The 22,901-nt window shown below is 44.0% G+C and overlaps 1 protein-coding gene across 3 annotated transcripts in view; it reads right to left on the reverse strand.

Moving 5' to 3' along the window:
* EVC2 (EvC ciliary complex subunit 2) overlaps positions 1-22,901 on the reverse strand; it is a 440,866-nt gene that overhangs the window by 401,900 nt on the left and 16,065 nt on the right. For all 3 annotated transcript variants that reach the window (XM_029591151.1, XM_029591159.1, XM_029591169.1), the window contains one exon: positions 6,418-6,483. In XM_029591151.1, coding sequence (XP_029447011.1) covers positions 6,418-6,483 — 66 coding nt within the window. The remainder of the gene's footprint in view (positions 1-6,417; positions 6,484-22,901) is intronic.

Raw genomic sequence — 22,901 nt, forward strand, 5'->3', positions numbered from 1 at the left:
TGCATCTTTGAATGCTGTAACTTATACACTGTGGAGTTGCCGTCTAAAATGAAAAAATTATACCACTAAAAATTTTGTGTGGACATTGAATCTTTTCCTGCACATTTTCTGTTGGCTGTTTTTAAAATGTTACACATCTTATAAATTCTGCCAGAGATATATAAATATATGATCACAACTGTATATATATCCCCAATATATAATGACTGAATCTCACCATATATTATTTTATGGAATATCATGTATTCAAACATTTCTTCTCTAATATTAAACCATCCTCTTCAAATACTGAAACACAAATAATCAAACATATCTATACAAAAACGCTGACACTCCACATTCATGTCCCTTTCATACTCAATGTCAATCATACATACACCATAAAAACACTCATTATTAACTGCCACTATGTCTTGCGAACATTTTGATACTTCCCAAACAAATACATCGTACTCTAAAATAAACTTTGGAATTACATCTGACAATCATTTTCATTTCAAAAAAGGTGAAACATGCATTATTCACAGACCCTCCATTGATATAAAGCTTTAGCAGAAGTACCTGCTTTTATAATCTGTCTTTTATGTGTGTTCTCAAACTCATAATCAGACATAACAAAGGCCCTTGTTTCACACTCTCTTAGAGCTTCCTCAGGGGAACCATTCATCTGTTCATGGTAAAATCTTTTTTATCTAGTGAGCTTCTATGGCTCTGTAATTGTATATATATTATGATGCTGTTAGTTCAAAAATTGAAGCGTGATTATCAACCCAGTTACTTTTCAGATATTCTCCAACAGTCTTGCTGTTCATGTCAAATACCAATGTTTAACTCCACCATCAAGATGTCCATCACAACACAGTGGGGTACATTTTAAAAGAGAGTGCGCGTGCGTACTTTTGTTCGTGCATCAGGCGCGAACAAAAGAACGCTGGATTTTATAAGATACGCGCATAGCCGCGTGTATCTTATAAAATCCGGGGTCGGCGCGCGCAAGGGGGTGCACATTTGTGCAACTTGCGCTCGCCGAGCCCAGCGCGCGCTGCCCGTTCCCTCCACCACCACCCCCCGCACCTTCCCCTCCCTAACCCACCCGGCCCTATCTAGACCCCCCCTACCTTTCAGGTCGATACAGTAACGTTCAGTTAAAGATTCCCCGTCTGTAACATGCTGGGAGCGCACAATACAGACGAGTAAGGCGGTCCAGCAATACAGTCTCCAGTTTCACGCGTCCTTAGCGCTTCCTAAAATAAACACATAACACTTTCCGCACCCAGCATGTAAATGAACGAAAAAGCTGTATAATGAAGGAATTAGCTATTCCCCTCCGATACTGTAACGGGCGCTGATATTATCTCCTCAGTAACCCACTGTTCTGCCGCGGCCTTAACGTGCTAGTTTACCGCCTCCCCCTAGTAGGTGTTAGTGTAGTGTAGTGTAGTGTAAAAAATTGCTTACCTGCCCTGGTCCCCGGTCCAGCCGTCCGGTGTAGCCCCAGTCCGGTCTCCTGCAGCCCCGTCCGGTCCCCTCCTCCCGAAGCAAAAAAAAAAAAAAACCGAAAAAGTAGCAAGGCTCGGGCCTGCTACGGTAGTCCCTTCTCCCTTCCTCCCGATTTCGCGGGTAAGTGGCAGCGGCAGCAGCAGCGGCAGCGGCAGCGGGGGGGCAGTGGGATCCGGGGGCAGCAGCGGCAGCGGGGGGGGCAGCAAAGAAGCAAAAAAAGCGGCATCCGGGATCCGGGGGCAGCAGCGGAATTGATGCCCGTGCGATTTTGGCACTCATGCCATGAGCGCCAAAATCGCACGGCCATTCATCCAGGCAGAGGGAACCGGTGGCGAAAACGGCCCACGGTTCCCTCTGCCTGGATGAATGCACGGCCCCCGCCGGAATGGATGCCCGTGCGATTTTGGCGCTCATGCCATGAGCGCCAAAATCGCACGGCCATTCATCCAGGCAGAGGGAACCGGTGGCGAAAACGGGCCACGGTTCCCTCTGCCTGGATGAGTGCACGGCCCCCGCCGGAATGGATGCCCGTGCGATTTTGGCGCTCAAGCCATGAGCGCCAAAATCGCACGGGCATTCATCCAGCCGGACACGCACCCACCCATCCAGGCGGGAGCCGGACACGCGCCCACCCGCCCCCCGGGATCTGAAGCCATCAGCAGGATCGTAGCTCCCCCTGACGAAGATGAAGATGGCCGCCTGCACGGGGGGAAAGCGTGCAATTGGCCGCTGAAGACGTGACGTCACATCCCGTGACGCCAAACGTCGTGACGTCACGTCTTCAGCGGCCAATTGCACGCTTTCCCGTGCAGGCGGCCATCTTCGTCTTCATCGGGAGGAGCTACGATCTTGTTCCTGATGGCTTCAGAAAAGTAAGTTACTTTTGCGACTTACTTTTGGGATCTTGACAGATCCCAAAAGTAAGTCGCTTTTGGAAAAAAACAAAATTGTCGCTTTTTGAAAAAAAAAAAAATTGCTTTTGGTTTTTTTTTTCTTCTCTGCCGCCGCTGCTGCCGCCTACCCGCCCGATCGAACACGCGCCCACCCGCCCGATCGCCTTTGGTTTTTTTTTTTTGCTTCGCCGCTGTGTCCCACCTCCTCCCGGAGCAAGGCTGCTTTCGCGCCCTGCTCCGGGAGGAGGAGAGACACAGCAAGAAGTAAGTCGCTTCGCCGCTTCCCTCCTCCCGGTGCCTGTCATTCCAAATGTCATTTGAAATGACATTTGAAATGACAGGTACCAGTGCACCCAGGTTACTGTATAGGTGCTGTATTAAGCGCCTATACAGTAAAATGGGTTGCGCGGGCATAACCCTTCCCTATCGCTTCACAGCCACGGCATGCATTTGCATGCGATTAGAGGAGAGTATCGGGGAGTTAGTGAAGAGAGCTGTGCGTGCGGGGAGGAAGGGTGCGCCTGACACTGCCGCACTGTTTCTACCGCGGCCTTACTGTATCGACCTGTTTATCTGAAAAGTTGCTACTGCCTCCGGGCAGTAGTAACTTACATGCACCGGCGCGGCAGGCCCCAACACAGGCCGCTGTGTCGGGGCACTCGGCCACGCCCCCGGACCACCCACACGCCCCCGAACACGCCTCCGATCCGAAACCACGCCCCCCTGGCCACGCCCCCGACCACCCCTTTTTGTAAGCCCCGGGACATACGCGCGTCCCGGGGCTTGCGCATGCCTCCAAGCCTATGCAAAATAGGCTCGGCGCGCGCAGGGGAGTTTTAAAAGGGTTACACGCGTACCTTATGTGCGTAACCCTTTTAGAATCCGGCCCAGTAGCTCTTTACTTATTTCACAATACACACATAGGGGTAGATTTAAAAAAAATACGCGTGTGCGTCCATGTGCACAGACTCACGATTTTATAACATACGTGCACTGGAACACACGTTACAAAATCAGCGGGCCGAGCGAACATGCACGCCGGATTTTGTAATCCAAGCACGCAAGGGGGTTTACATTTTAGCTACTTTCGCATGGCGATGCATCGCTGTTTTCCCAAGTTCCCTCCCAGTCCGCTCCAACTAAGGACACGCCCTCCAGGCCCCGTCCCTTGCAGGAAGGCTGGCACCTATGTGTGTGTACCGGCCTTTACGTGCGTGGCCGGGCCTTTTTGAAAATAGACTCGGCACGCGCAAGGTCCGGCCACGCGCGTAAAGGCCAGATTTTACGCGCAGGGGGGATTTAAAATCCGGCCATTATTGTGCTTTTTGCAATATATATATATATATATATATATATATTTATTTATTTTATATATATGTGTGTGTGTGTGTATATATATATATATATATACACACACACACACACATATCAGACCTACTGTACTGCTTGGACTCCAGTGCCTTAGTTGTCCCTATTCACTGGTAAAAATATTTAAAGTATGCAAGATTTTAATTAAATTCTTAGTAATTAGACAAAAGAAAGGGAAGAAAAAGAAAGTGCTTATTATCACAACTAATTATATGCTTCTTTCATAGTAAGAGTTTACCTTTTATAAGAGATGTTGTTCACCATGCTTTAATACTATAGACGGGTAACTGTGTTTTTGATGATCACCCAATTAACACTGATAAACTGAGGCAACCCAGTGACCCTTACTGGTAAAGTAGACAAAACCTGAACATATTGATTGGTTCACGGATGATGCCTCAGGGATACAGATTTTCTCAGATGATGGGTCATGCTGGCCTGATCCCCCTCCCTCTTTGGCCTAGCAGATCTGAAATCTGATGATGCACGACAGGAGCACGAGAAAGGACAATAGCCTTTTTGCTGGCTGGTGCCAAAATCCAAAATGGAGCCATGGACTTTAGACAGTTTTTGCATTGCACATCTGCAGGAGTTTTGACACTAGTGGAGCAAGAGGATGTTGTTGCCCTCTTTCTTGCCCCTATCATGCATTTGCCAACTTTGGATGAAGTGGAGGAGAGGGAAGGGAGGAAGTCAGACCAGCAGACGGTAAAATGATTCTAAGGAAACAGCAGAAGTAGAAGATACGGGCCACTGCTTCACAAGATATGAGCGTGTCTACCATAGGCACTGCCTTTAAAAGATATCTCAAAACACTAATCAGAAGGAAATGCAATTTAAAGTTATACATATTTTTTTATATATCTATCCTGTTTGTAGGTATCAAAAAGGCATTATACAACCTCTACTTTCGTCTAAGCGTAAACTATTCCAAGATATTTTAGCACTGTCTATGAGGCTGCGGAGACATTCCCACTTTCTGGAAAAATATAATTATAGCTGTCAAAGTTTACACAGGATCAAATGTACAAGGCTCAGTCCTACGCTATGATCTCGGTAGATCCCATAAACAGGTAAAGTATAAAAATATATAAAAGTTTCTCTAGATTACATTCTTAATTGCTTTTAAAAATATGCCCATACCTGTTGCTGTGAGGCTAAAATGCATGATAATCTGGAAACAAAGAAAATATTGGCTCCAAGGACAAAGGGATTGAAAGCCTCTGTGATCTGAGACATCCTTATTAAAACTCTGTCCTGCAAGTAACACTTTTACAAAACTTGCAGGAGGTTAATCTTAACATGATATGCAGCTGTTACTATCTGACAGGATAACCACCCACACTGACTTAGTATAAAGCAGTGGTCCCCAACCCTGTCCTGGGGGCCCACCAGCCAGTCGGGTTTTCAAGATATCCACAATGAATATGCATGAGGGAAAATTTGCATGTTATGGATGCAGTGCATGCAAATTTTCTCTCATGCATATTCATTGTGGATATCCAGAAAAACCCGACTGGCTAGTGGGCCCCCATGACAGGGTTGGGGACCACTGGTATAAAGCATCTCCTTTTTTGTGAAAAGAAAACCAGTTGTACAATTTCCAGAAGGTGCTAATCCAGTTTTTATCCAATTCTTATTCTCTTGGTTCTACCCCACCATCTGATTCAGGAAGAGATGTTCTTGAGGGAATTCAGGGCCCAGGATGTGAGCCTTGTTCCTGGGGTTCTTTCCTGAGAGTGGGAAAAGTAAAAGTCTTTCAGGATCCCTAGGCTTTTGGGAGAGTCTCAGACCTGCTTCACTAGAAACAAAACGCACTGCACACAGTCTGGTGCAGTTCCAAAAATACATCGTTTCACTGGGATAGTGGCTACAAATGAATAACTTCTGCAATACGAATGTAGAGGAGCCCCTGCTGACACTGTTGAGCAGCAGCTCTGTAACAGATTGTTAAATCTGCCAGTCTTTCCTCGTTCAACTTGCAAATACAATCTTTAGATGCTCAGTGAGAGCAAGGAGTGTGGAACTCATTCCTCATTCACAAATCTTTACCTTTGGGGCTTCTAAATCTTAAGATCCCCTTGAACCTTAAGATGCTCCTTGTTCCGGGGTACCCGAGGGCTCCTGCTTTGAGCCTCAGCAAACTCCTAGGACAGGAGAGAAGAACATGAGCCAAAGTGAGCTCATGGGTTTTACAGCAGCCCATTCCTTGGAAGACAACGCTGTTGGGGAGTGCCTGCTAACCACTGACTGACTCCTACTCTGACCTCTTCTCAGTGTCTCCAGGGAAATTGAAGTCACTAGTAGGAGATACTTTTGGGACAACCTTTTTTTTTCATTACGTTGTAATATTGGGTCAGGAAAGCTAAATGATCTGTCATGCTATACATATTTGTTGATATTCTGAAACAACAATTTTTAAAAATACCCTATTTTTGTTGTACAGCTGTTTTAAGGGCCACAAAGCTAAGCAGACTGCAGGAAAAGGTTTTTATTTTTATATTTCAATACACATCTTATTTTCTAGAATGGTCCAGTTTATTTCATTCTTGTGTTCTATTGTAATTTTTTATTATTTTGACAAATCTAAAATGTGATTACACATGACAGATGTTCCAATGGCTTCCCAAAATGAAGAATTAATCAAACAACTCACCATGCCACATTTCTGAAGAGAGATTCCGTACACAGAGGACACTGAAATACTTGGCAAACCTTCATACTGTAAAAAAAGATAAAAATACATGACATAACACAAAGTGTGAGCCAATCACCTTGCTCAAAACAGCATAGGAAGGAAACTGCATGCCCAGCCAATCACACTTCAGAATACTGAAATGAAAGTTCACACTTCAAAAAGCAAAACAAAAACAAAAAAAATTATCCATATACCGGTAACTGTACCCATATATTACAAATAGCTGTGGCTATATGATTTGTAAATATTTAACATTTATTTAGCAATATTTTAGCATTAGTAGTATTTAATTATTTTTAGCATCTATTAATAAGCCATTTCATTAAGTTATCAACTGTACTTCAGTGCAATACATATCAGGAAACAGGGAAAATGATCTTCTGTACATGCTTTCTGCTTTTCCTTCTCCCATATGTTCCCTTGCTGCTAGGAACTCCAGCACACACACACCTTCTTTTTCAGTAAGATATAGAATAGTCCAGAAATCAGCCTTCTGAAGGAGTTAGAATGAAGGGTTTATTTTCCCCATTAGTCACAAATTTCAAGACTACAACAAAACTAACTTTTCAACTGGGAAAACATAAAACTTTCCTAATAAAGTCATTCTCCAGATCGGCCTAGTGGCTCATATGGCCAGCGCTGGCTTCTGTTCCCCATGCTGGCTGAGGCTGAAGACACCTGAAAGGTGGAGGGTGAGGAGGACATTTCAGCCATTGCTCTACAGCAACACCAACAGGCCTGACTTCAGGTTCAAGCTAGCTGAGTTCCATAAGAAGGCCCAGTTTGTGGCCCCTGGTTGAGGATTGTCACTGCAACAACCAGACAGCATTGGGGATGGGATATAAAACGCCCTGGGTAGTTGTGAATGAGGTCTCATGGTGCCATAGCCCAAGAGAGGCTGCTTCTGATTGATCTGCAAGCCCAAAGGAGCAGGAGGAAACTGCTGGCCCCCAACCCCCCAAAAAGCAGCTCTCTTTCTCAGTGTTTCCTCCATGTATTCAGCTTTCTGCCTGTACAATTGAAAGGTACAAGGGTTGTAGTCCATCAATCTTATCAAGTAACTGAAGGAAAGTATAGGACCTAAAGCACATGATAGGGCAGATTTTAAAAGTTGCGCACACAAATGTACGCCCAATTTTATCACATGCGCGCAGCCACGCGCATGTGATAAAATCAAGGGTCGGCGCGCGCAAGGGGGTGCACACTAGTGCAACATGCGCACACCGAGCCCTCTGGGAGACCAGCTGGCTTTTCCCGCTCCCTCCGAGGCCGCTCCAAAATCGGAGCGGCCTCGGAGGGAACTTTCCTTTCCCCCCACCTTCCCCTCCTTGTGCCACCCCCCAGCCCAAAACTCCACCTTACCTTTGTTGTGTAAGTTACCCCTGCCAAAGGCAGGTGTAACTTGCACGCACTGTCCTAGTGCCAGCGCGCGATTCCCTGGCCCAGTGGCTATATGGAGGCCTCTGGCCATGCCCCCGGATCGCCCATTTTTTCAAGCCCCAGGACTTACATGCATCCTGGGGCTTTATGCGTGCCACCGGGCCTTTTGAACATAAGCCCAGCACGCGTAGGGCTTTGAAAATCTTCCCAGATATGTTTACCCCATGGGAAGAGAACAATTAAAAATGGTTTACGAGAGACCAAGATGGCATCTTAAGGAAAGGACCTGGTGTCTGAAGCTCCATTTTTCTGCGCTGAATTTTTCTTTTCCTGTGATTCATAATGTCACATACTAAGAGGAAGGGATGGCTCAGGGAGGCTCCCTTGGCACCTCCCTTACCTGAAGCCGACCAGCAGCGCATTGAAGGCTTCTTCGCCCCAACGGAGCGGTTTTCTCCAGGTGCGTCCGTTGCAGCCGTTTGTGAGAAGCGCTTACCACCTCCGCTGGGCATGCAAGTCATCTTAAGCCCTGGAGCACCTGCAACTCCCTTTCCACTCTCATATGAACCAACTCCAGGTCTGGGTGTGCCAGCCAGACGTCATTCGTCGGAGGTGCTGGCAGCTCCTGAGGCAGATTTTCAAGGCAGAATTATGAACGCCAGGGTTGGAGGCCTAGTTGGAAGTTTGGAATTGCCTTTTCAGCTACATACTGTGGCCATTCCAACAGAACATCTTGGCTCACCCTGGGCCTCCATCCCGGAGGGGACTGAGGAACCTTTGAGGCTACATGAAGGCTTGGGTAAGTCCCACAGGAATAGTTTGTATAGTGCTATCACAAAGCTGAATTTGGTGAAACCTGAAATTATTACCTTGGACTCTGTCTGGCACGCTCTAGTTTCCCTACAAAGTTCTATTTCCTTATTAACAATGGTGATGATTGAAACAAAGCAATCTGTGCAAGCTTTGGATTCTTTAACTTCCTCTCATAATTCAAAGTTAACTGTATTGGATCAACGAGTGTAGAAACTTCAAACAGTTCAGAATGGTCTTGTATAATCTGATGTAATTACTACAAAAAAGATGGACAACATGGAAAACGTTCTCAGAATATTAAATCTGAGCATGTTAAATTTTCCATGTGTTAAATTAATAACTCCTCATGATCAGTTTAAGAAATATTTGCAAGAAGTCCTGCAATTTTCTGCTGATACAACTAACTTCTCAGGAGAGGAAATCTAATACTCCACCGGATAATTCAAGCCCAGTAAATCCTATTACCAATATTTCTTCCATTTTGGAATCTTCTGGAGATGATCATGTGGAATATCTTGGAACTTTATTTGTTGCCTTTATTTTTCTTTCTGACCATGATAATCGAGATAATATATGGATATTTCCTGACATTACCAAGGCCACCCAACAGAATAGAAAGAGATTTTTGGCAATGTGTCAAGAAGTTAATCAAATGGATGCTCAGATCATAATTTGTTACCCTTGTAAATGTGTAGTTAGATTTCAAAACAATAGATATGTATTTTTTGAGCCTTCTCAACTCAGGTTTTTCCTTGATTTGCATTTATCACCTGATACCACTGCTAACTTGTTCAGGCAGTAGTAATTTACACTCTGTTATCTCCTCAAATATTGCCTTTTATTTTTGTCACTGATTCTTTGCTCTAATATCCCTTGTTATCTCCACATTTCCTTGTATTTGAATCTGACGGGTTATTTTTCTTTATTTTATTTTAATGTGGATTTCCTCAATATTTGTAATTCTCACCATAAGACTCTGAATTACATTGTCATGCTAAATTTTCTAATATTGTTAAAATCATTTAAAATAAAGTTTTTAAAAAATGGTTTACTACTGTCTAATGTGAATAGAAATTCTTTGCTTCTCTCCCGGGCTCAGTAGTGAAGCATTTCAAAAATACCATTCTCACAGCATCTGTGGGATCTTTCTCATTAACAGGTAGCCATGATATTTTCACAGAGGGACCGGCTAATTTGCTCTTTGAAAAGTGCCACTTTCACTCTAAAAAGAATAAAAATACTTCCTTAGATGTAACCTATTAATAGTCAAATTATTGCACTGAAAACAGCTTAGGATACCTATTTTAAAATGAATATTAATGTTGCAGCCTCAGTTCCACCCTAAAATGCATCTTTCTTAGAAAGCAACTAAAGCAAACTAATATAGATTTGGATTTCATCACCTCACAATACATACCCACAAGAGCTGTCTAGGTGGGTAGTTTCCTTGTGAAAATTAGCTACTGTAAAGCATGCGTCCTAAAAGCACCCATGCACTCTGTGGGAACCAGGAGGCCAATATACTAAAGAGCGCTAACACTTTCGCAAGCATTAATGCAAGTTAAACTCACTGTTAGTACACACAATCTATTTTATGCACATGAACAACACTTTTAATGCATGTTGGTTTCTGCATTCAAACCTGTGAACTAAGGCGGAGATAATGAGAAACAAAACTATGCATAACAGCTCATTACCCTATCAGCACATGGAAAAATAATGCACATTTAAACAATGCAAAAGTGTACACAAACCCATTACTGTTTCTGGGATAACACCCACATTAAAGCACTAAATTGAAACGCTAGTAAATTAATCCTAAACTCATTTACAGGTCATTAACAGGCGCTGTTAACGCAAACTAATTAATGTGCATTAACAGCTGATGTTCACACACTTTAGAATATTGATGTACAACTGCGGGCTGCTACTGTGCTGACCATCATCAAAATCCCATGCAAAGATAATAAGAATATATTTAAACATGAATAAACAGCAGTTACATGAAAGTAGAGAAGAAGAAATTTATGTACATTGGGCATGGCCATAAACTGTACAAACCTTTCATTTAACAAACATAAAATATACAAAATGTAAAACTATAATACAGCAGCAAATAAGAACTAGGAATAAGATGAAAAAATGAATTCACTACAGCCAAGGAATCGGCAAATTGTTTTTCTAAGAAGGCTAACTAGTACTGCTGCTTTACCAGGGGAGGCGTAAAAGAAAAATGGTATCTACCTTATTCTCCAGCTTACTCCTAGTCTTAATAGTCAAGCATACAAGGTGTAATTTACAGTCTTTTCAACCACAATGAAAAAAAACCTGATAAGGGAGTAATATATCCCACTTCTCTTTTTATCATGTTGCTATACTACTGGTGCTTTCACATTCCAAAGTCAACAGAAGCTGTGAAGATAATCTAAAAGGAAAAAATAACAAATGCCTGTATTCTCTGAAAAGCTGCTGTTGAAGGTTGAGTGTACACTGCGCTACTGAAACATGTCTCATCATGTCACGTCTAAACTTACATGACAAAATAATGACAAATTTAAGTGCTGATCAAAAGCTGACTCATAAAGTTCTTATTAACAGGCTTTATAAGTCACATTATCATAAGTTGAAGAACCATTCTGAGCATTAGATATCAGTCACTAGAGTGATGCCGTCCTAATGATAGGTGATCATTAATGGACCTTTTAGTCTTTATTTCTAGTAGTACTCAGATAGAAAGTTCAGCTGGACCAGTTAAAAACTGTAACTGTTAAGTGACACTAGACTGAATGACCAAGTGTATCCCACTTAGTCCCCAAGCAAAAATATATTTCTGGCAAACTAAATAACTTTTGCAAGAAAATAGCTTTCTTACAGATAAATTATTTTTCTGCCCAAGCAACTATCAATCTGGATTTAGTTTCCTATTGTATGTCGTGTATTCAAGTTAATCAGGTACAAAAACTAAGCCCTCTGGGGATAGAGAAATACCTACAGTACCTGAATGTAAACCGATGTGATATCTCGATTGAGATCAAATGTCTGTATATAAAAATAATAAATAAATAATCAAATAAATAATCAAGATCGCTGCACAACGACCATTTCTTATTTCCATGTTGTCATACTTCTTCTTCCTCTCTTTGATTGTTTTTTCTATATGTCCTGCCTTTATGTTGTCTGACAACTTGATGACAGATTTTTCCAGAATTTCTATTGTTGCAGTTGCAAAAGAACACAGAAGACTGTCCTCATTTCCAAATACTGAGCAACAGTCTGGTTTCTTGACCTTGGTCTATATTTTTCCCATGTGGGCTCTCTCCATGTTATCAACAAAGAATTATTGATTGACTGGTATGGATGACCACATTCCAAGATATATTCTTTGCTTAAATTCTCCAGAATTATCCACTTTTCCAGGGAATTCTTGATCTATATACATAGGCTTCTAGGCACAATTCAGGCCACAGTTCTGCCCAATAGTTGAAAGAGCCTGTTCTCTCCAAATGAAATAAGAGGAAGAAAGGACAGCAAAACATTATGAATATTCAAAGAAAAGAGAAGACTGAGAAATGCAGATATTGCAAAGGAAAATTAAGTTATAAACTTCATTTAGCAGTGCCACCAAACTGTTTATGTTTGGCCTTGCCTGAAAGAAAAGATCTCAGAAAGTCTTCCAATTTGACTATTAGATAAACCAAGGTAGACAAAGCAGCTGGGAGCCCCACCATCACTAAGAGACATTAACACCTTAAGCCAGCATTAACCCCGCTGAGATTCTGATCTCCACTGTCCAGCTTACAGGCATCAACTCTGAAATCCCTGCACCTGAGCTACGAAACATCTGTGTTTCTGGCTAGCATGGATTACTTTGCCAGCAGAGAAACTGCACAGAATGTTACCTGTGTGCGGAGGACTCGGAGAGACTTGCCTCTCAAGAGAGAGGAGGCGTGAAGGACTGCGAAGGGAACCCTGTTTGAATCCAGGGGGCCTTGGGAGCGGAGAAAACAACTATACCTCTCGCCGATTCCGCTGACGTCATCCAGCGGCGACGGGACTCCCGATAAAACCGGAAGGGTAGCGGCACTGATCCGGAGGACTCGGAGAGACTTGCCTCTCAAGAGAGAGGAGGCATGAAGGACTGCGAAGGGAACCCTGTTTGAATCCAGGGGGCCTTGGGAGCGGAGAAAACAACTATACCTCTCGCCAATTCCGCTGACGTCATCCAGCGGCGACGGGACTCCCGATAAAACCAGAAGGGTAGCGCGCGCAGACGCCGGCGCGCTGCCGAAGCCACACGCCAAAGGGGCGCACCCCTTCTGAAGGTTTTTGTAGTCTTTCCTAATACCCATTTATGGGTAAGAAAAGAAAGACAAAGTTCGCTACTTCATCTCCAGGAGTTACACCAGCTAGAGGCCTGATGGACTCTCATGTGGTAAGACGAATAGGACAGTTTGAGAGACATTCTATACCTGAAATTTCTTTTTCATCAGGTTCGCCAGAGAGCCCAGCCATACTACAGTCATCCCTGAGGACGATGGAAAACCTGAGTTCCAACCAACAGAGAATGGTACAAGGGACTGGAGGGCCACCAGATTTTGATAATCTTAGAAATATAGAGAATGCAGGTGTACAAGATAGACCGGGTGCATCGATACCTCAAGAAGTGATACCTGAGGGAAATACTGATACTGAGTTATTAGATCCTCAAAATGTTACCTTGAGTGATATTTGGAAGGTTCTTATGGAAGTAAAGAAAACCCTAACTAATTCTACTATGCAATTTAAGGAAGATATTGTAGAAATTAATAATAAGATAGATCAACAGGTAACTAGATTGAATATGAATGATGAAAAGGTTGGGGTTATAAATACCCAGATAACAGCGTTACAAGTAGCTAATAATGCATTCATTAAAGATAGTTTGATTATCCATCGATAATTAGAAATGTTAGAGAATGAAAATCGTGCTAGAAATTTAAGGTTTCTGAATTTTCCAATGTCTAGATTGTTATCTGCATTCGAATTATTGAAGAAATATTTGATTGGAATTTTGTCGATTTCATATATTGATGAAAAAAGTATTTCTAAGTTGTATTATATTCCTAAATCAAGAATTCAACCTCAAGAGGGGGTGGAAGAATTAGACACTATACAACGGGAATCTCCAAATTTAACTTCATTCCTGGAGGCGTCGATAGACGATATCCCCTGTAGAGCCACACTGGTAGTATCTTTGTGTAGAGAACAGGATAATAGTTTAATATTACAAAAGTTCTTTAGAAATAAAGACTTTCTTTTTTTGTGGATGTAAAGTCCAAGTCTTTCCTGATGTCACACGAAATACGCAGTTACGGCGAAAACAGTTTTTGTCATTAAAACCTAGGGTTTTAGCGTTAGGAGCATCCTTTTATTTGAAATTCCCGTGTAAGTGCCTAATTGTTCTTCAAAAAAATAAATTTATCTTTCTAGAACCTACCGTACCCACCTTGAGGTATTCTTGGCGGATAAAGAACAGGATTGAGAAACTGTAGGTAAGAGAATGTAATAGTCTCGGTTAGTATATTTATATACAATTTCCTATAATATAATTTGTTTATGATTTTCCTGTATATCCTCCCAATATTGGGGACTTTATTTCTGAAATACAGAATATATTGTAGTGTTTCTTGTTGTATTTCAAGTACTGAAGTTATTTTCTTGATTTTTTTGCAAATGTTATAAATTTGTTAAAAATCTGAATAAAAATTAAATAAAAAAAAAAAAAGAATGTTACCTGTGTGGTAAGAGAAATAGACTAGAAATACCACCGGCAGGTTTTTTTTTTGCTGGTACAGATATTTTAAGGCTTTCACATGATCTGTGCACATGATCACAGTGGGTTGCAATTCTCTCACTACTCATCATTTATGCTGACCTTTGATTCCTGAAAATTTAAACCCCCCCCCCCCCCTTCAGTTTTTGCTCCACATATCGGACACCCTAGAACCTGCCAGCATGAAAACGTGCCGCCAGATGATTTTCTCAGTTTACGCTCATCCTGATTCATCTTTTCAGGTGCACACTTGAGCATCAAGTTGTTCACAAAAAAATAATTGTTTTCTTTCACTGACAGAGCCAAAAAGATAGCAGCATAAAAACATAATGGTGAAGATTTTAAAGGCTTGCACAGTGTACTTGATTGCAACTGCTTACAATTCTGTGACTTTTCATCACTTATGATAACCTTTGATTCCTGAAAATTGTACCCCCCCCAACCAACCCCCTTCAGTTTTTGCTCCACATATCTACGCCCTAGAACTGCTGGCGGCAGGTTTTTCATGCTCATGAATTTTCTCAATTTCCATTCATTCCTGATTTGTCTTTTGAGGTGCTTTGACTTCTATCTGCACTCTGATACTTGTGACTAATAGAGCATCAGTTCATTCACCATAACCTATGAACCTCACCTCCCACTCTTTCACATATTTCTCTTCCCTCTTCCATCTACTACTCATTTCTCTTCTTCCCTTTCCAAATCTACCTCTTTCTCATATTTATCACCTCCATTTTTGTATCTCTCACTCTACTAAAAAATAATCAGCAAAACCAGGGGTCATGATTTAAAATGCCAGGGAGGAAGACTCAGAACCAATGTCAGGAAGTATTTCTTCACAGAGAGGGTGGTAGATGCCTGGAATGCCCTTCTGGAGGAAGTGGTGAAGACCAAACTGTGAAGGATTTCAAAGGAGCGTGGGATAAACACCTTGGATCCATAAAGCCTGGAGGATGGGAATGAAGAGAAGAGGTATGGGGGTGGCTTGCGGGAATGACGGCTACTACATGGTGATTAATACCCTTATTCAATAAACGTTCACACGATTAATGTGACTCCAACATTGCTCTATGCTTCAACGGCAAGAAGAAATATGGAAAAGAGGATTTGCATTCAGGCAACAACCAACAAGGTAGCACAGTCTGAGTAAACAAATAAGCGAGGGAGTAGCTTGCTTGTTACGGCGGTTACTACCCCAAACCAATTAAGCCTGATACTTCACTTGGAAAGCATATCCAGCGTAGCTCACTGCTTAAACAGCGGGGGGGGATGAAGAAAAGAGGATTTATATTCAGACAACAACCAACAAGGACTGAATTGCACAGTCAGGGTAAACAAATAAGCGTGGGAGTAGCTTGCTTATTGCGGCAGTTACTACCCCTAACAAATTAAGCCTGATACTTCACTTTGAATGCATATCCAGCGCAGCTCACTGCTTCAATGGCAGGGGGGATGAAGAAATAGGATTTACATCCAGACAACATCTAACAAGGAATTGATCTGAGCAGTATTATACAAACATTGGGTAACTTGCTCGATACAATGGTTACTACCCTCAACCATTAAGCCTTATACTTCACTTTGATGCAGCTCCAACACTGCTCTCTGCATCAGTGGTGGGGATGAAAGGAAATTAGAATTAAAAAAGTTACCAATAAGGGCCCTGAACTCAGCGGTTGGAGTAAGTATGAGAAAATAAGTGTGAAAGCTTGCTGGGCAGACTAGATGGGCCTATTGGTCTTCTTCTGCCTCATTTCTATGTGTCTATATTTCTATACTACTTTCCTTCTGCTTAGCCACCCCAAATACCTGACTTGGGGGAGGGTCGGCTCGGCAAACAGTAGTAGTGGTGCTTGCTTTGCAGGTCTATCTACCATGGCCTGCACTGCAGTGATTTCATGGGAAATCACTGCAGAGCAGGCCATGAGGCCCTTGAGCATGCTCAGTGCTGCTTCTTTCCATGGCCCCTCCCTCCCTCCCTTCCTGCTGTTTCAAAAGCAGAAGTGTAGAATAGCAGAAGGGGCTGAGGGTACCAGCAGCACTGCCCATGCTTAGAGTCCCCGCGGCCTACACCGCAACGATACACTGCTGCTGATAGAGCTGGAAAACAGGCATCATGGAGCACATTTATCACTGTCTGCCAAGCTGACATCCCTCCCCCCAAAAAAGGAATGACAAAAGGCATGGCCGAGGAGATAAGAGAAGGCGGGGATCTTTTCACTGGTACAGTGAGGTGAATCAGACTTGGGGCATGGGCCGTGCACCCAGACCTAAGGACGCCACTGGCTGGTGGTGCACGGCACACCCCTTTTTAAAGTTGGTGGTGCCTGTACACCACTGTGTACTATGGATGCTATGCCCCTGAATGCTGCTATATTTTAGGCTCTATCAGTGCCATCTCAAAAGCATCATAGATCCATCTGACCAAGTGCTTCTGCATTCCTTTCCCTTATCCACCAATGCAATATGATCATGACTCTTCTCTTGAGGGAGATATTCTGCAAAAGGTAACAGATCTGCCAACTTGTCATGTATATACTGAACCATAAAGAGCTGCTAAGAATCTATGTGATAACTGAGCATAGCATTCTGATATATATTTCTCCCAACAATGTTCAAGGTACATGTATCCTTAACCTTTTGGTCTTTTTGAGTGGATTTCACTTCATCTGATTGGTGAGGCAGTTTTTGCTTTTCAAATCTAAAAGCCTTCTGAATATGATACATAATGTCCACCTTCTTATTCACAGGGAGTGCACCTCCCACATTCTCTTTTGTATTTCTCTCAGGACATCATCAGGGCACTGCCATGACATCCTCGGGCAGGGAGAAGAACTGGAGGATGTCCAATAAATTTGTCCTAGACTCTGCTTCCTTTTCCATCCAAAATGGAGGTCTTCAGGTGGAGACTTCCTTAGTTCCTGTAGAGAAAAGATGTATGAAGAGACACCTGTTGACTCCTCTTGGTCAGAAGAGTCTTCAGATCTATAGATATAATCCCATGAACCCTCAGACACTGAATCAGAAAACAGCTTTGGTGAAGTAGCCCAAATGTACATCTGCCCATCAGCCAAGACCCCAGAGAGGCCCTCAGCTTGATGCACCTTGATCCATTATGGAAGCTTTCTCTTCCCCTCCCCTCCAATGCACTGGCGATTGATAACAGTGCAGTCTGCTTTGATAATATTGTCCCTTGAGGTGCAGATGTCTATGTGATACTGCCTGATGAATGAGAGTCTCCAGCATTGATTGCATTTCTGTCTATATCACTGCTGATGCTGTCAATACTGGTGCACTAATGCTAACAAGATGACAATCAACTGCTTCCTGGATCTTCCTGTTTAATTCCTGTTTAATTCCTGTTTAAATCATGTCAAAAATATAAGGGGAGGCAAGAGGAGAAGTGACATCTCTTGGGTCACCTCGGGAGTATTGGTTACAGTGGTCTGGGCCTTCAGAGACCTTTGCAATCTCCCAGATTCCTTGGAGGGCGAGCAGCCCTCTCTGTAAGGATGCTTCAGAGATATATGGCACCTGCCAGTAACTCCCTGGTCTCAGCACTGCACAATGCTGATGAGGTGGAATCCTTCAATTTCATCAGATGGGAGGAGAAAATGAGCCTCATCCCATGGCCTCTATTGGTGCAAATTTGAAAAACAATCAATGTCTTCCCAATGAATCCCCTGATTTTCTGAGGTACAGGCAGGTAGATAAGACTTGCTGGATGAACAAGATTGTCTCCATATGCTCCTTTCAGTTCCAAAGACCCTTTGGAGAACATCTTCTGACAGGTGCCACAATCCAAGATGTTATGCCAGCGCCCAGACACAAGATTTTAAAAGGTGCGCATGGGCATATATGTGTGCGCGCTACCTGCGCACGCACATGTACGCCTGATTTTATAACATGCGTGTGCAGGCGCGCGCAAGTTATAAAATTGGGGGTCAGGGCGTGCCTGACCTTCCCTCCCCTTCCCCTAACCTTCCCCCCCCCAGCCCTACTCTAAACCCCCCTGGCCTTTGTCTTACCTTTTGTGCCTGCCTCTGGGCAGTCGCAAGTTTCGCGCGCCGGCAGCTTGCCAGCATGAAATCCTCCAACACGGCGGCAATGGCCGCTATGTCGGAGGCCTTCGGCCCTGCCCCCACTCCGGACCATCTGCCCACGCCCATGCCCCGCCCCTTTAATAAAGCCCCGAGACTTAAACGCGTCCCAGGGCTTTAGGCCCGGTGTGCTTAACCCTTTGAAAATCCGGCCCATTATGAGTATCAGAGACTGACATTATGCACTTACACTGCATGCACTTTTTGAAACCACTGGCCTTCTTCTTCTGAGGCATCAACAAAAATACAGCCAAAGTTAAATCAAATGACTCAGTAGTGGAAAAAAAAAAAAGCTAACCAATGCTGTTCGATGCACCTGGTACCAGTGCTGAAATATGGCCACAGAAAAATGTAACAAAACTTAAAATTTAAGTTTTTAAGCCAAGAAAGGAACTGAAAGGACAAAAAAATAGGCTGAAATAGAGGAAGGCCATGCAATACATTTAGTGCAGTAAAAGGCAAAAAAATTGCAATGAAGAAAATCTTCTCTAGCTGTTTGAATTGTGAAAAGAGCAAAACTGAGAGGAACTCAGCGCACCACGAAGGCCTAGGAATTCTCATTCATGCAGAGTAGAGCATGCTGAAAGTTCTACAAGCGGTGAAATAAAAGCTTCAGCTGATGATGTCACTCATATTTGAGCAATACTATTCTGCTTATCTTTGGAGAACAATGTTGATAATACAAGTCTTGAATTGACAATTGAAGAAACTTCAATGAAATCATCCAAATGTAAGCATGCAGATATGCCTCACCATAGTCTATTCTATTCAACAAAGAAAATTGCTGGTTATATGGATTACAGTGTCTTTACAGAAAGAATTAAAAGTCAGTAAACACAATGAAAGTAATACTTTTCTGACTAGCTTTCAAATGTCATGTTACTACAAAAAGGGTGATTCAGTGGCAGTACTTCACACTCCCATGTGGAATATCCATGGGTCAACTGGGGATGCTGCAGAGGAATCATTCACAGTTATCAGGGAAAAGGAGTCATGATCATTGCTTAAGGGAGCTTTCCTAGCAGCCGGATGAGGAGCCCTGCAGCATGGCCTCTAGTGTAGTCATCATTGTGATGACTAAACTAGGTATATCAGAGTAGGGGGAAGGGGATATATAAACTAGGCAAAAAAGCAAATTTGCTTACTATAAATGTGGTTCTCCATAGACAGCAGGATGAATTAGCCATGAAACATGGATGATGTCATCCAATGGCACCAAACCAACCCATATCTCTAGCTCAGTAAGGTTTTACTACAGAACATGCATGGATGTTCCTGAGTGTGCTGCTTCATGAGTCCCTCAGCTGATTGTAGAATTTAGCTTTACCTAGGTAGTCAAATCTCCAGGGAGGTGGGTGGGTATTAAGCATGGCTATTTCATTTTACTGTCTGCAGAGAAACCCATTTATGTAAGCATAATTGCTTTCTCTGTTGGCAAGCAGGGCTGAATTAGCTATGACATGTGGGGAGTCTAAAGCTGAGAGTTATGTAGTGAATCACTTACAGGATTGCTCAGTAGGGATGTGCATTCGTTTGCAACGAAATAGGAAATAGAGATGATATTTCCTATTTCGTTGCGTTTCGGGGGGGTCGACAATACGATAAGAAAACCCACAAAATTTTGTGTGGTTTTCTTATCGTTTTTTTGGGTGGGGAGATAGGGCATGTAAAAAAAACCCAAAAAACCAATGTTGCGACCGTTGATGCCCGACGTCTCCACTCCGCCCTCCTTACCTATTTGGCGACTCCCTCTTTGGTTGATGGAAGTTTGGCTGCCACGGTGTCATCTTGCCGACCTCCTCTGGCGTCCCCGGACCGGCTAGACGTTGCCTTCCGCCATGTTCTCCTGAGACCTAAGGGTGCGCGAGCGCGGCGCGGCCCCAACTCAAGTACCAGCTGTGGCACGAACCTCAGTGATGTCCCCCTGAGATGACGTCATCCTCACCGGATACTTAAGGTCTTTTGTTTTGCTAGCTATTCCAGTTAGCAAGGGCTTTCCTCCAGGTATTGCTGCAGATGGGATTCGCTCTCTGCATACCTTGTTACTTTGCCTCCTCGGACTTTGCCAGGGGTACCCGCTCCTCAGGGGCCTCGCTCTCTCTCTTACTTTTCAGGTCACAGTCCGGAACCGGTACTCACTCCTCGAGGGCCCACGTTCCTGGACCTGCTACCGAATACTACTTCTGCCAGGAAGTAACCGCTGCCCACAACACCAGTGAGTTACCATCTCTCTCAGAGCTTTCCCTGGAACCAGGTACTCGCTCTTCGAGGGCCTGCTTCATTCCAGCCTCTGGGCTGCTTCAAGAGACTATTGTGTGAGTGTTACCATCTAGGTTCTGTCCCTGAACTCTGCATACTCTGCCTACTCACAATATTCAGTTTCTCTACAGCTCAGCCATCCTGGGATTGCTGTTCCAGTGCCTGAGGGACTAAAGCCTAGCTGGGCTCTTCCAGCTCACTACTGCCACCTCTGGTGGTTCTCTATACAGTCTAATAAAAAATCTAGTGTGTGTCTGTCTCCCAAATCTGAGCCTGACTGGTAGTCCCTCTCGGGATCTTCCCCCGGGGGCTTGGTCATCTGCCACTGGCCCAAGGATCCACCCACAATTATCACAAATAGTAACACCCAAACCCACGCCAACCCTTCAAATTTAATTAATTGCAACCCCCCACCCTTCCGACCCCCCAAGATTTGCCTGACACCCCCCACCCCCCAAGACTTTCCAAAAGTCCCTGATGGTCCAGGGGGGTCCCGGGAGCGATCTCCCCCTCTCGGGCCGTCAGCTGCCACTAATCCAAATGGTGCCAGTGGCTCTGCCCTTACCATGTCACAAGAGCTACCTGTGCCATTGGTCGGCCCCTGTCACATGGTAAGAGCAATGGATGGCCCAATCCATTTTCTAAAATGGTGCCAGCCATCCATTGCTCCTACCATGTGACAGAGGCCAGCCAATGACACCGATAGCCCCTGTCACATGGTAAGGGCAAAGGGTCATCGGCGCCATTTTGATTACTGGCAGCCAATGGTCCGAGAGCGGGAGATCACTCTCGGGACCCCCGCTGGACCACTAGGGACTTTCGGCAAGTTTTGGGGGGGGGGGTCGGGAGGGTGGAGATGTTGTAATTAATTAAAATTGAAGGGTTGAGTTGGGTTTGGAATTTTCATTTCGGAGCAGCCAAAAAAAAAAAATCGGCCCGAACAGCAGGAAAACAAAATTTCCCATGGCGGGCTGATAACGAAGGCCAAACCAAAAGGTTCGGCTGAATCACATCTCTATTGCTCAGGCTGGTACTTGATCTTGATTTAGCAAGTTCTGGATCAGAGCTTGAAGACAAACAGCCCGATCTGATGAAAGGAATGCATTATCCTCCAATGAGTCTATCCATGCTCCAATGAACTTGATTCTGAGTAGGGACCAGATTTGACTTGGCAAAGTTGACTATGAACCCTAGTGACCAAGGAAGCCAAATCATCTACTGAAAAGAGTACAACATCCCTGCCTGAGAAGGTACCATCACCAGTCAGTCATCCAGGTAAGGAAAAACACAAATCACTTAACATATGAAGGTGTGCTGCTGTTACTGCTAGGAATTTCATGAAGACCCTCTGAGCTGCTGACAGCCTGAAGTATAGAATTTTGTATTGGTAGCAAGAAGAATCTGCAATCTGAAATATTTCCAATACAATGAAAGAATAGGTATGTGAGCATATGTGTCTTTCAGATCCAGAGCACAAATCCAGTCTCTGCTTGTGTTGTGGGAACGCGGGTAGCGATCCAATCACTGGTGGTTTTGTGTACCCTTGGGCCATGATGCAGCCACAGAGGAGCTCCAGCAAGTGCCGAGGCAGGTGAAGAGTGTCCAAGCATGGGCTGGAATGCTAGTAGTATTGAAAATAGCGCCCTGGCCACTGCCGAACCTGTACGCAGCAGAGAGACCCACAACACAATGTGGTGTTTGGAGTAGTCCTCTGACCACTCGATAGCCCTTTCGGACCTGCCGCATGGGACCAGCAACTGTGACAGGACAGACAGTGGTTGAAGGACGAAGACATCAAACGAGACGAAGACTTGAAGTTTGAAGATGTGAGGGCATCACGAAGAAGACGAAGACTGGGGTTGATTGAAGAGGCTGAATCGGTACTACCACATCTCGCGCCCTCCACAGCCAAGGCAGGCTGGTCATGGACCACGCCGGTAGGCACGCCCTACTCAGCCAGTCAAGGCTGGTCGCAGACCACGCTTGTGGTTCCCCACTCAGGTTGGTGGAAGAAGATGGTCTGAGACAGGGCTCAGGTTGGTTGGAGGTGAGACGAGACTCAGGTTGGTTGGAGGTGA

This window comes from Rhinatrema bivittatum, chromosome 1 (assembly GCF_901001135.1).
Source record: "Rhinatrema bivittatum chromosome 1, aRhiBiv1.1, whole genome shotgun sequence".
Taxonomy (NCBI): domain Eukaryota; kingdom Metazoa; phylum Chordata; class Amphibia; order Gymnophiona; family Rhinatrematidae; genus Rhinatrema; species Rhinatrema bivittatum.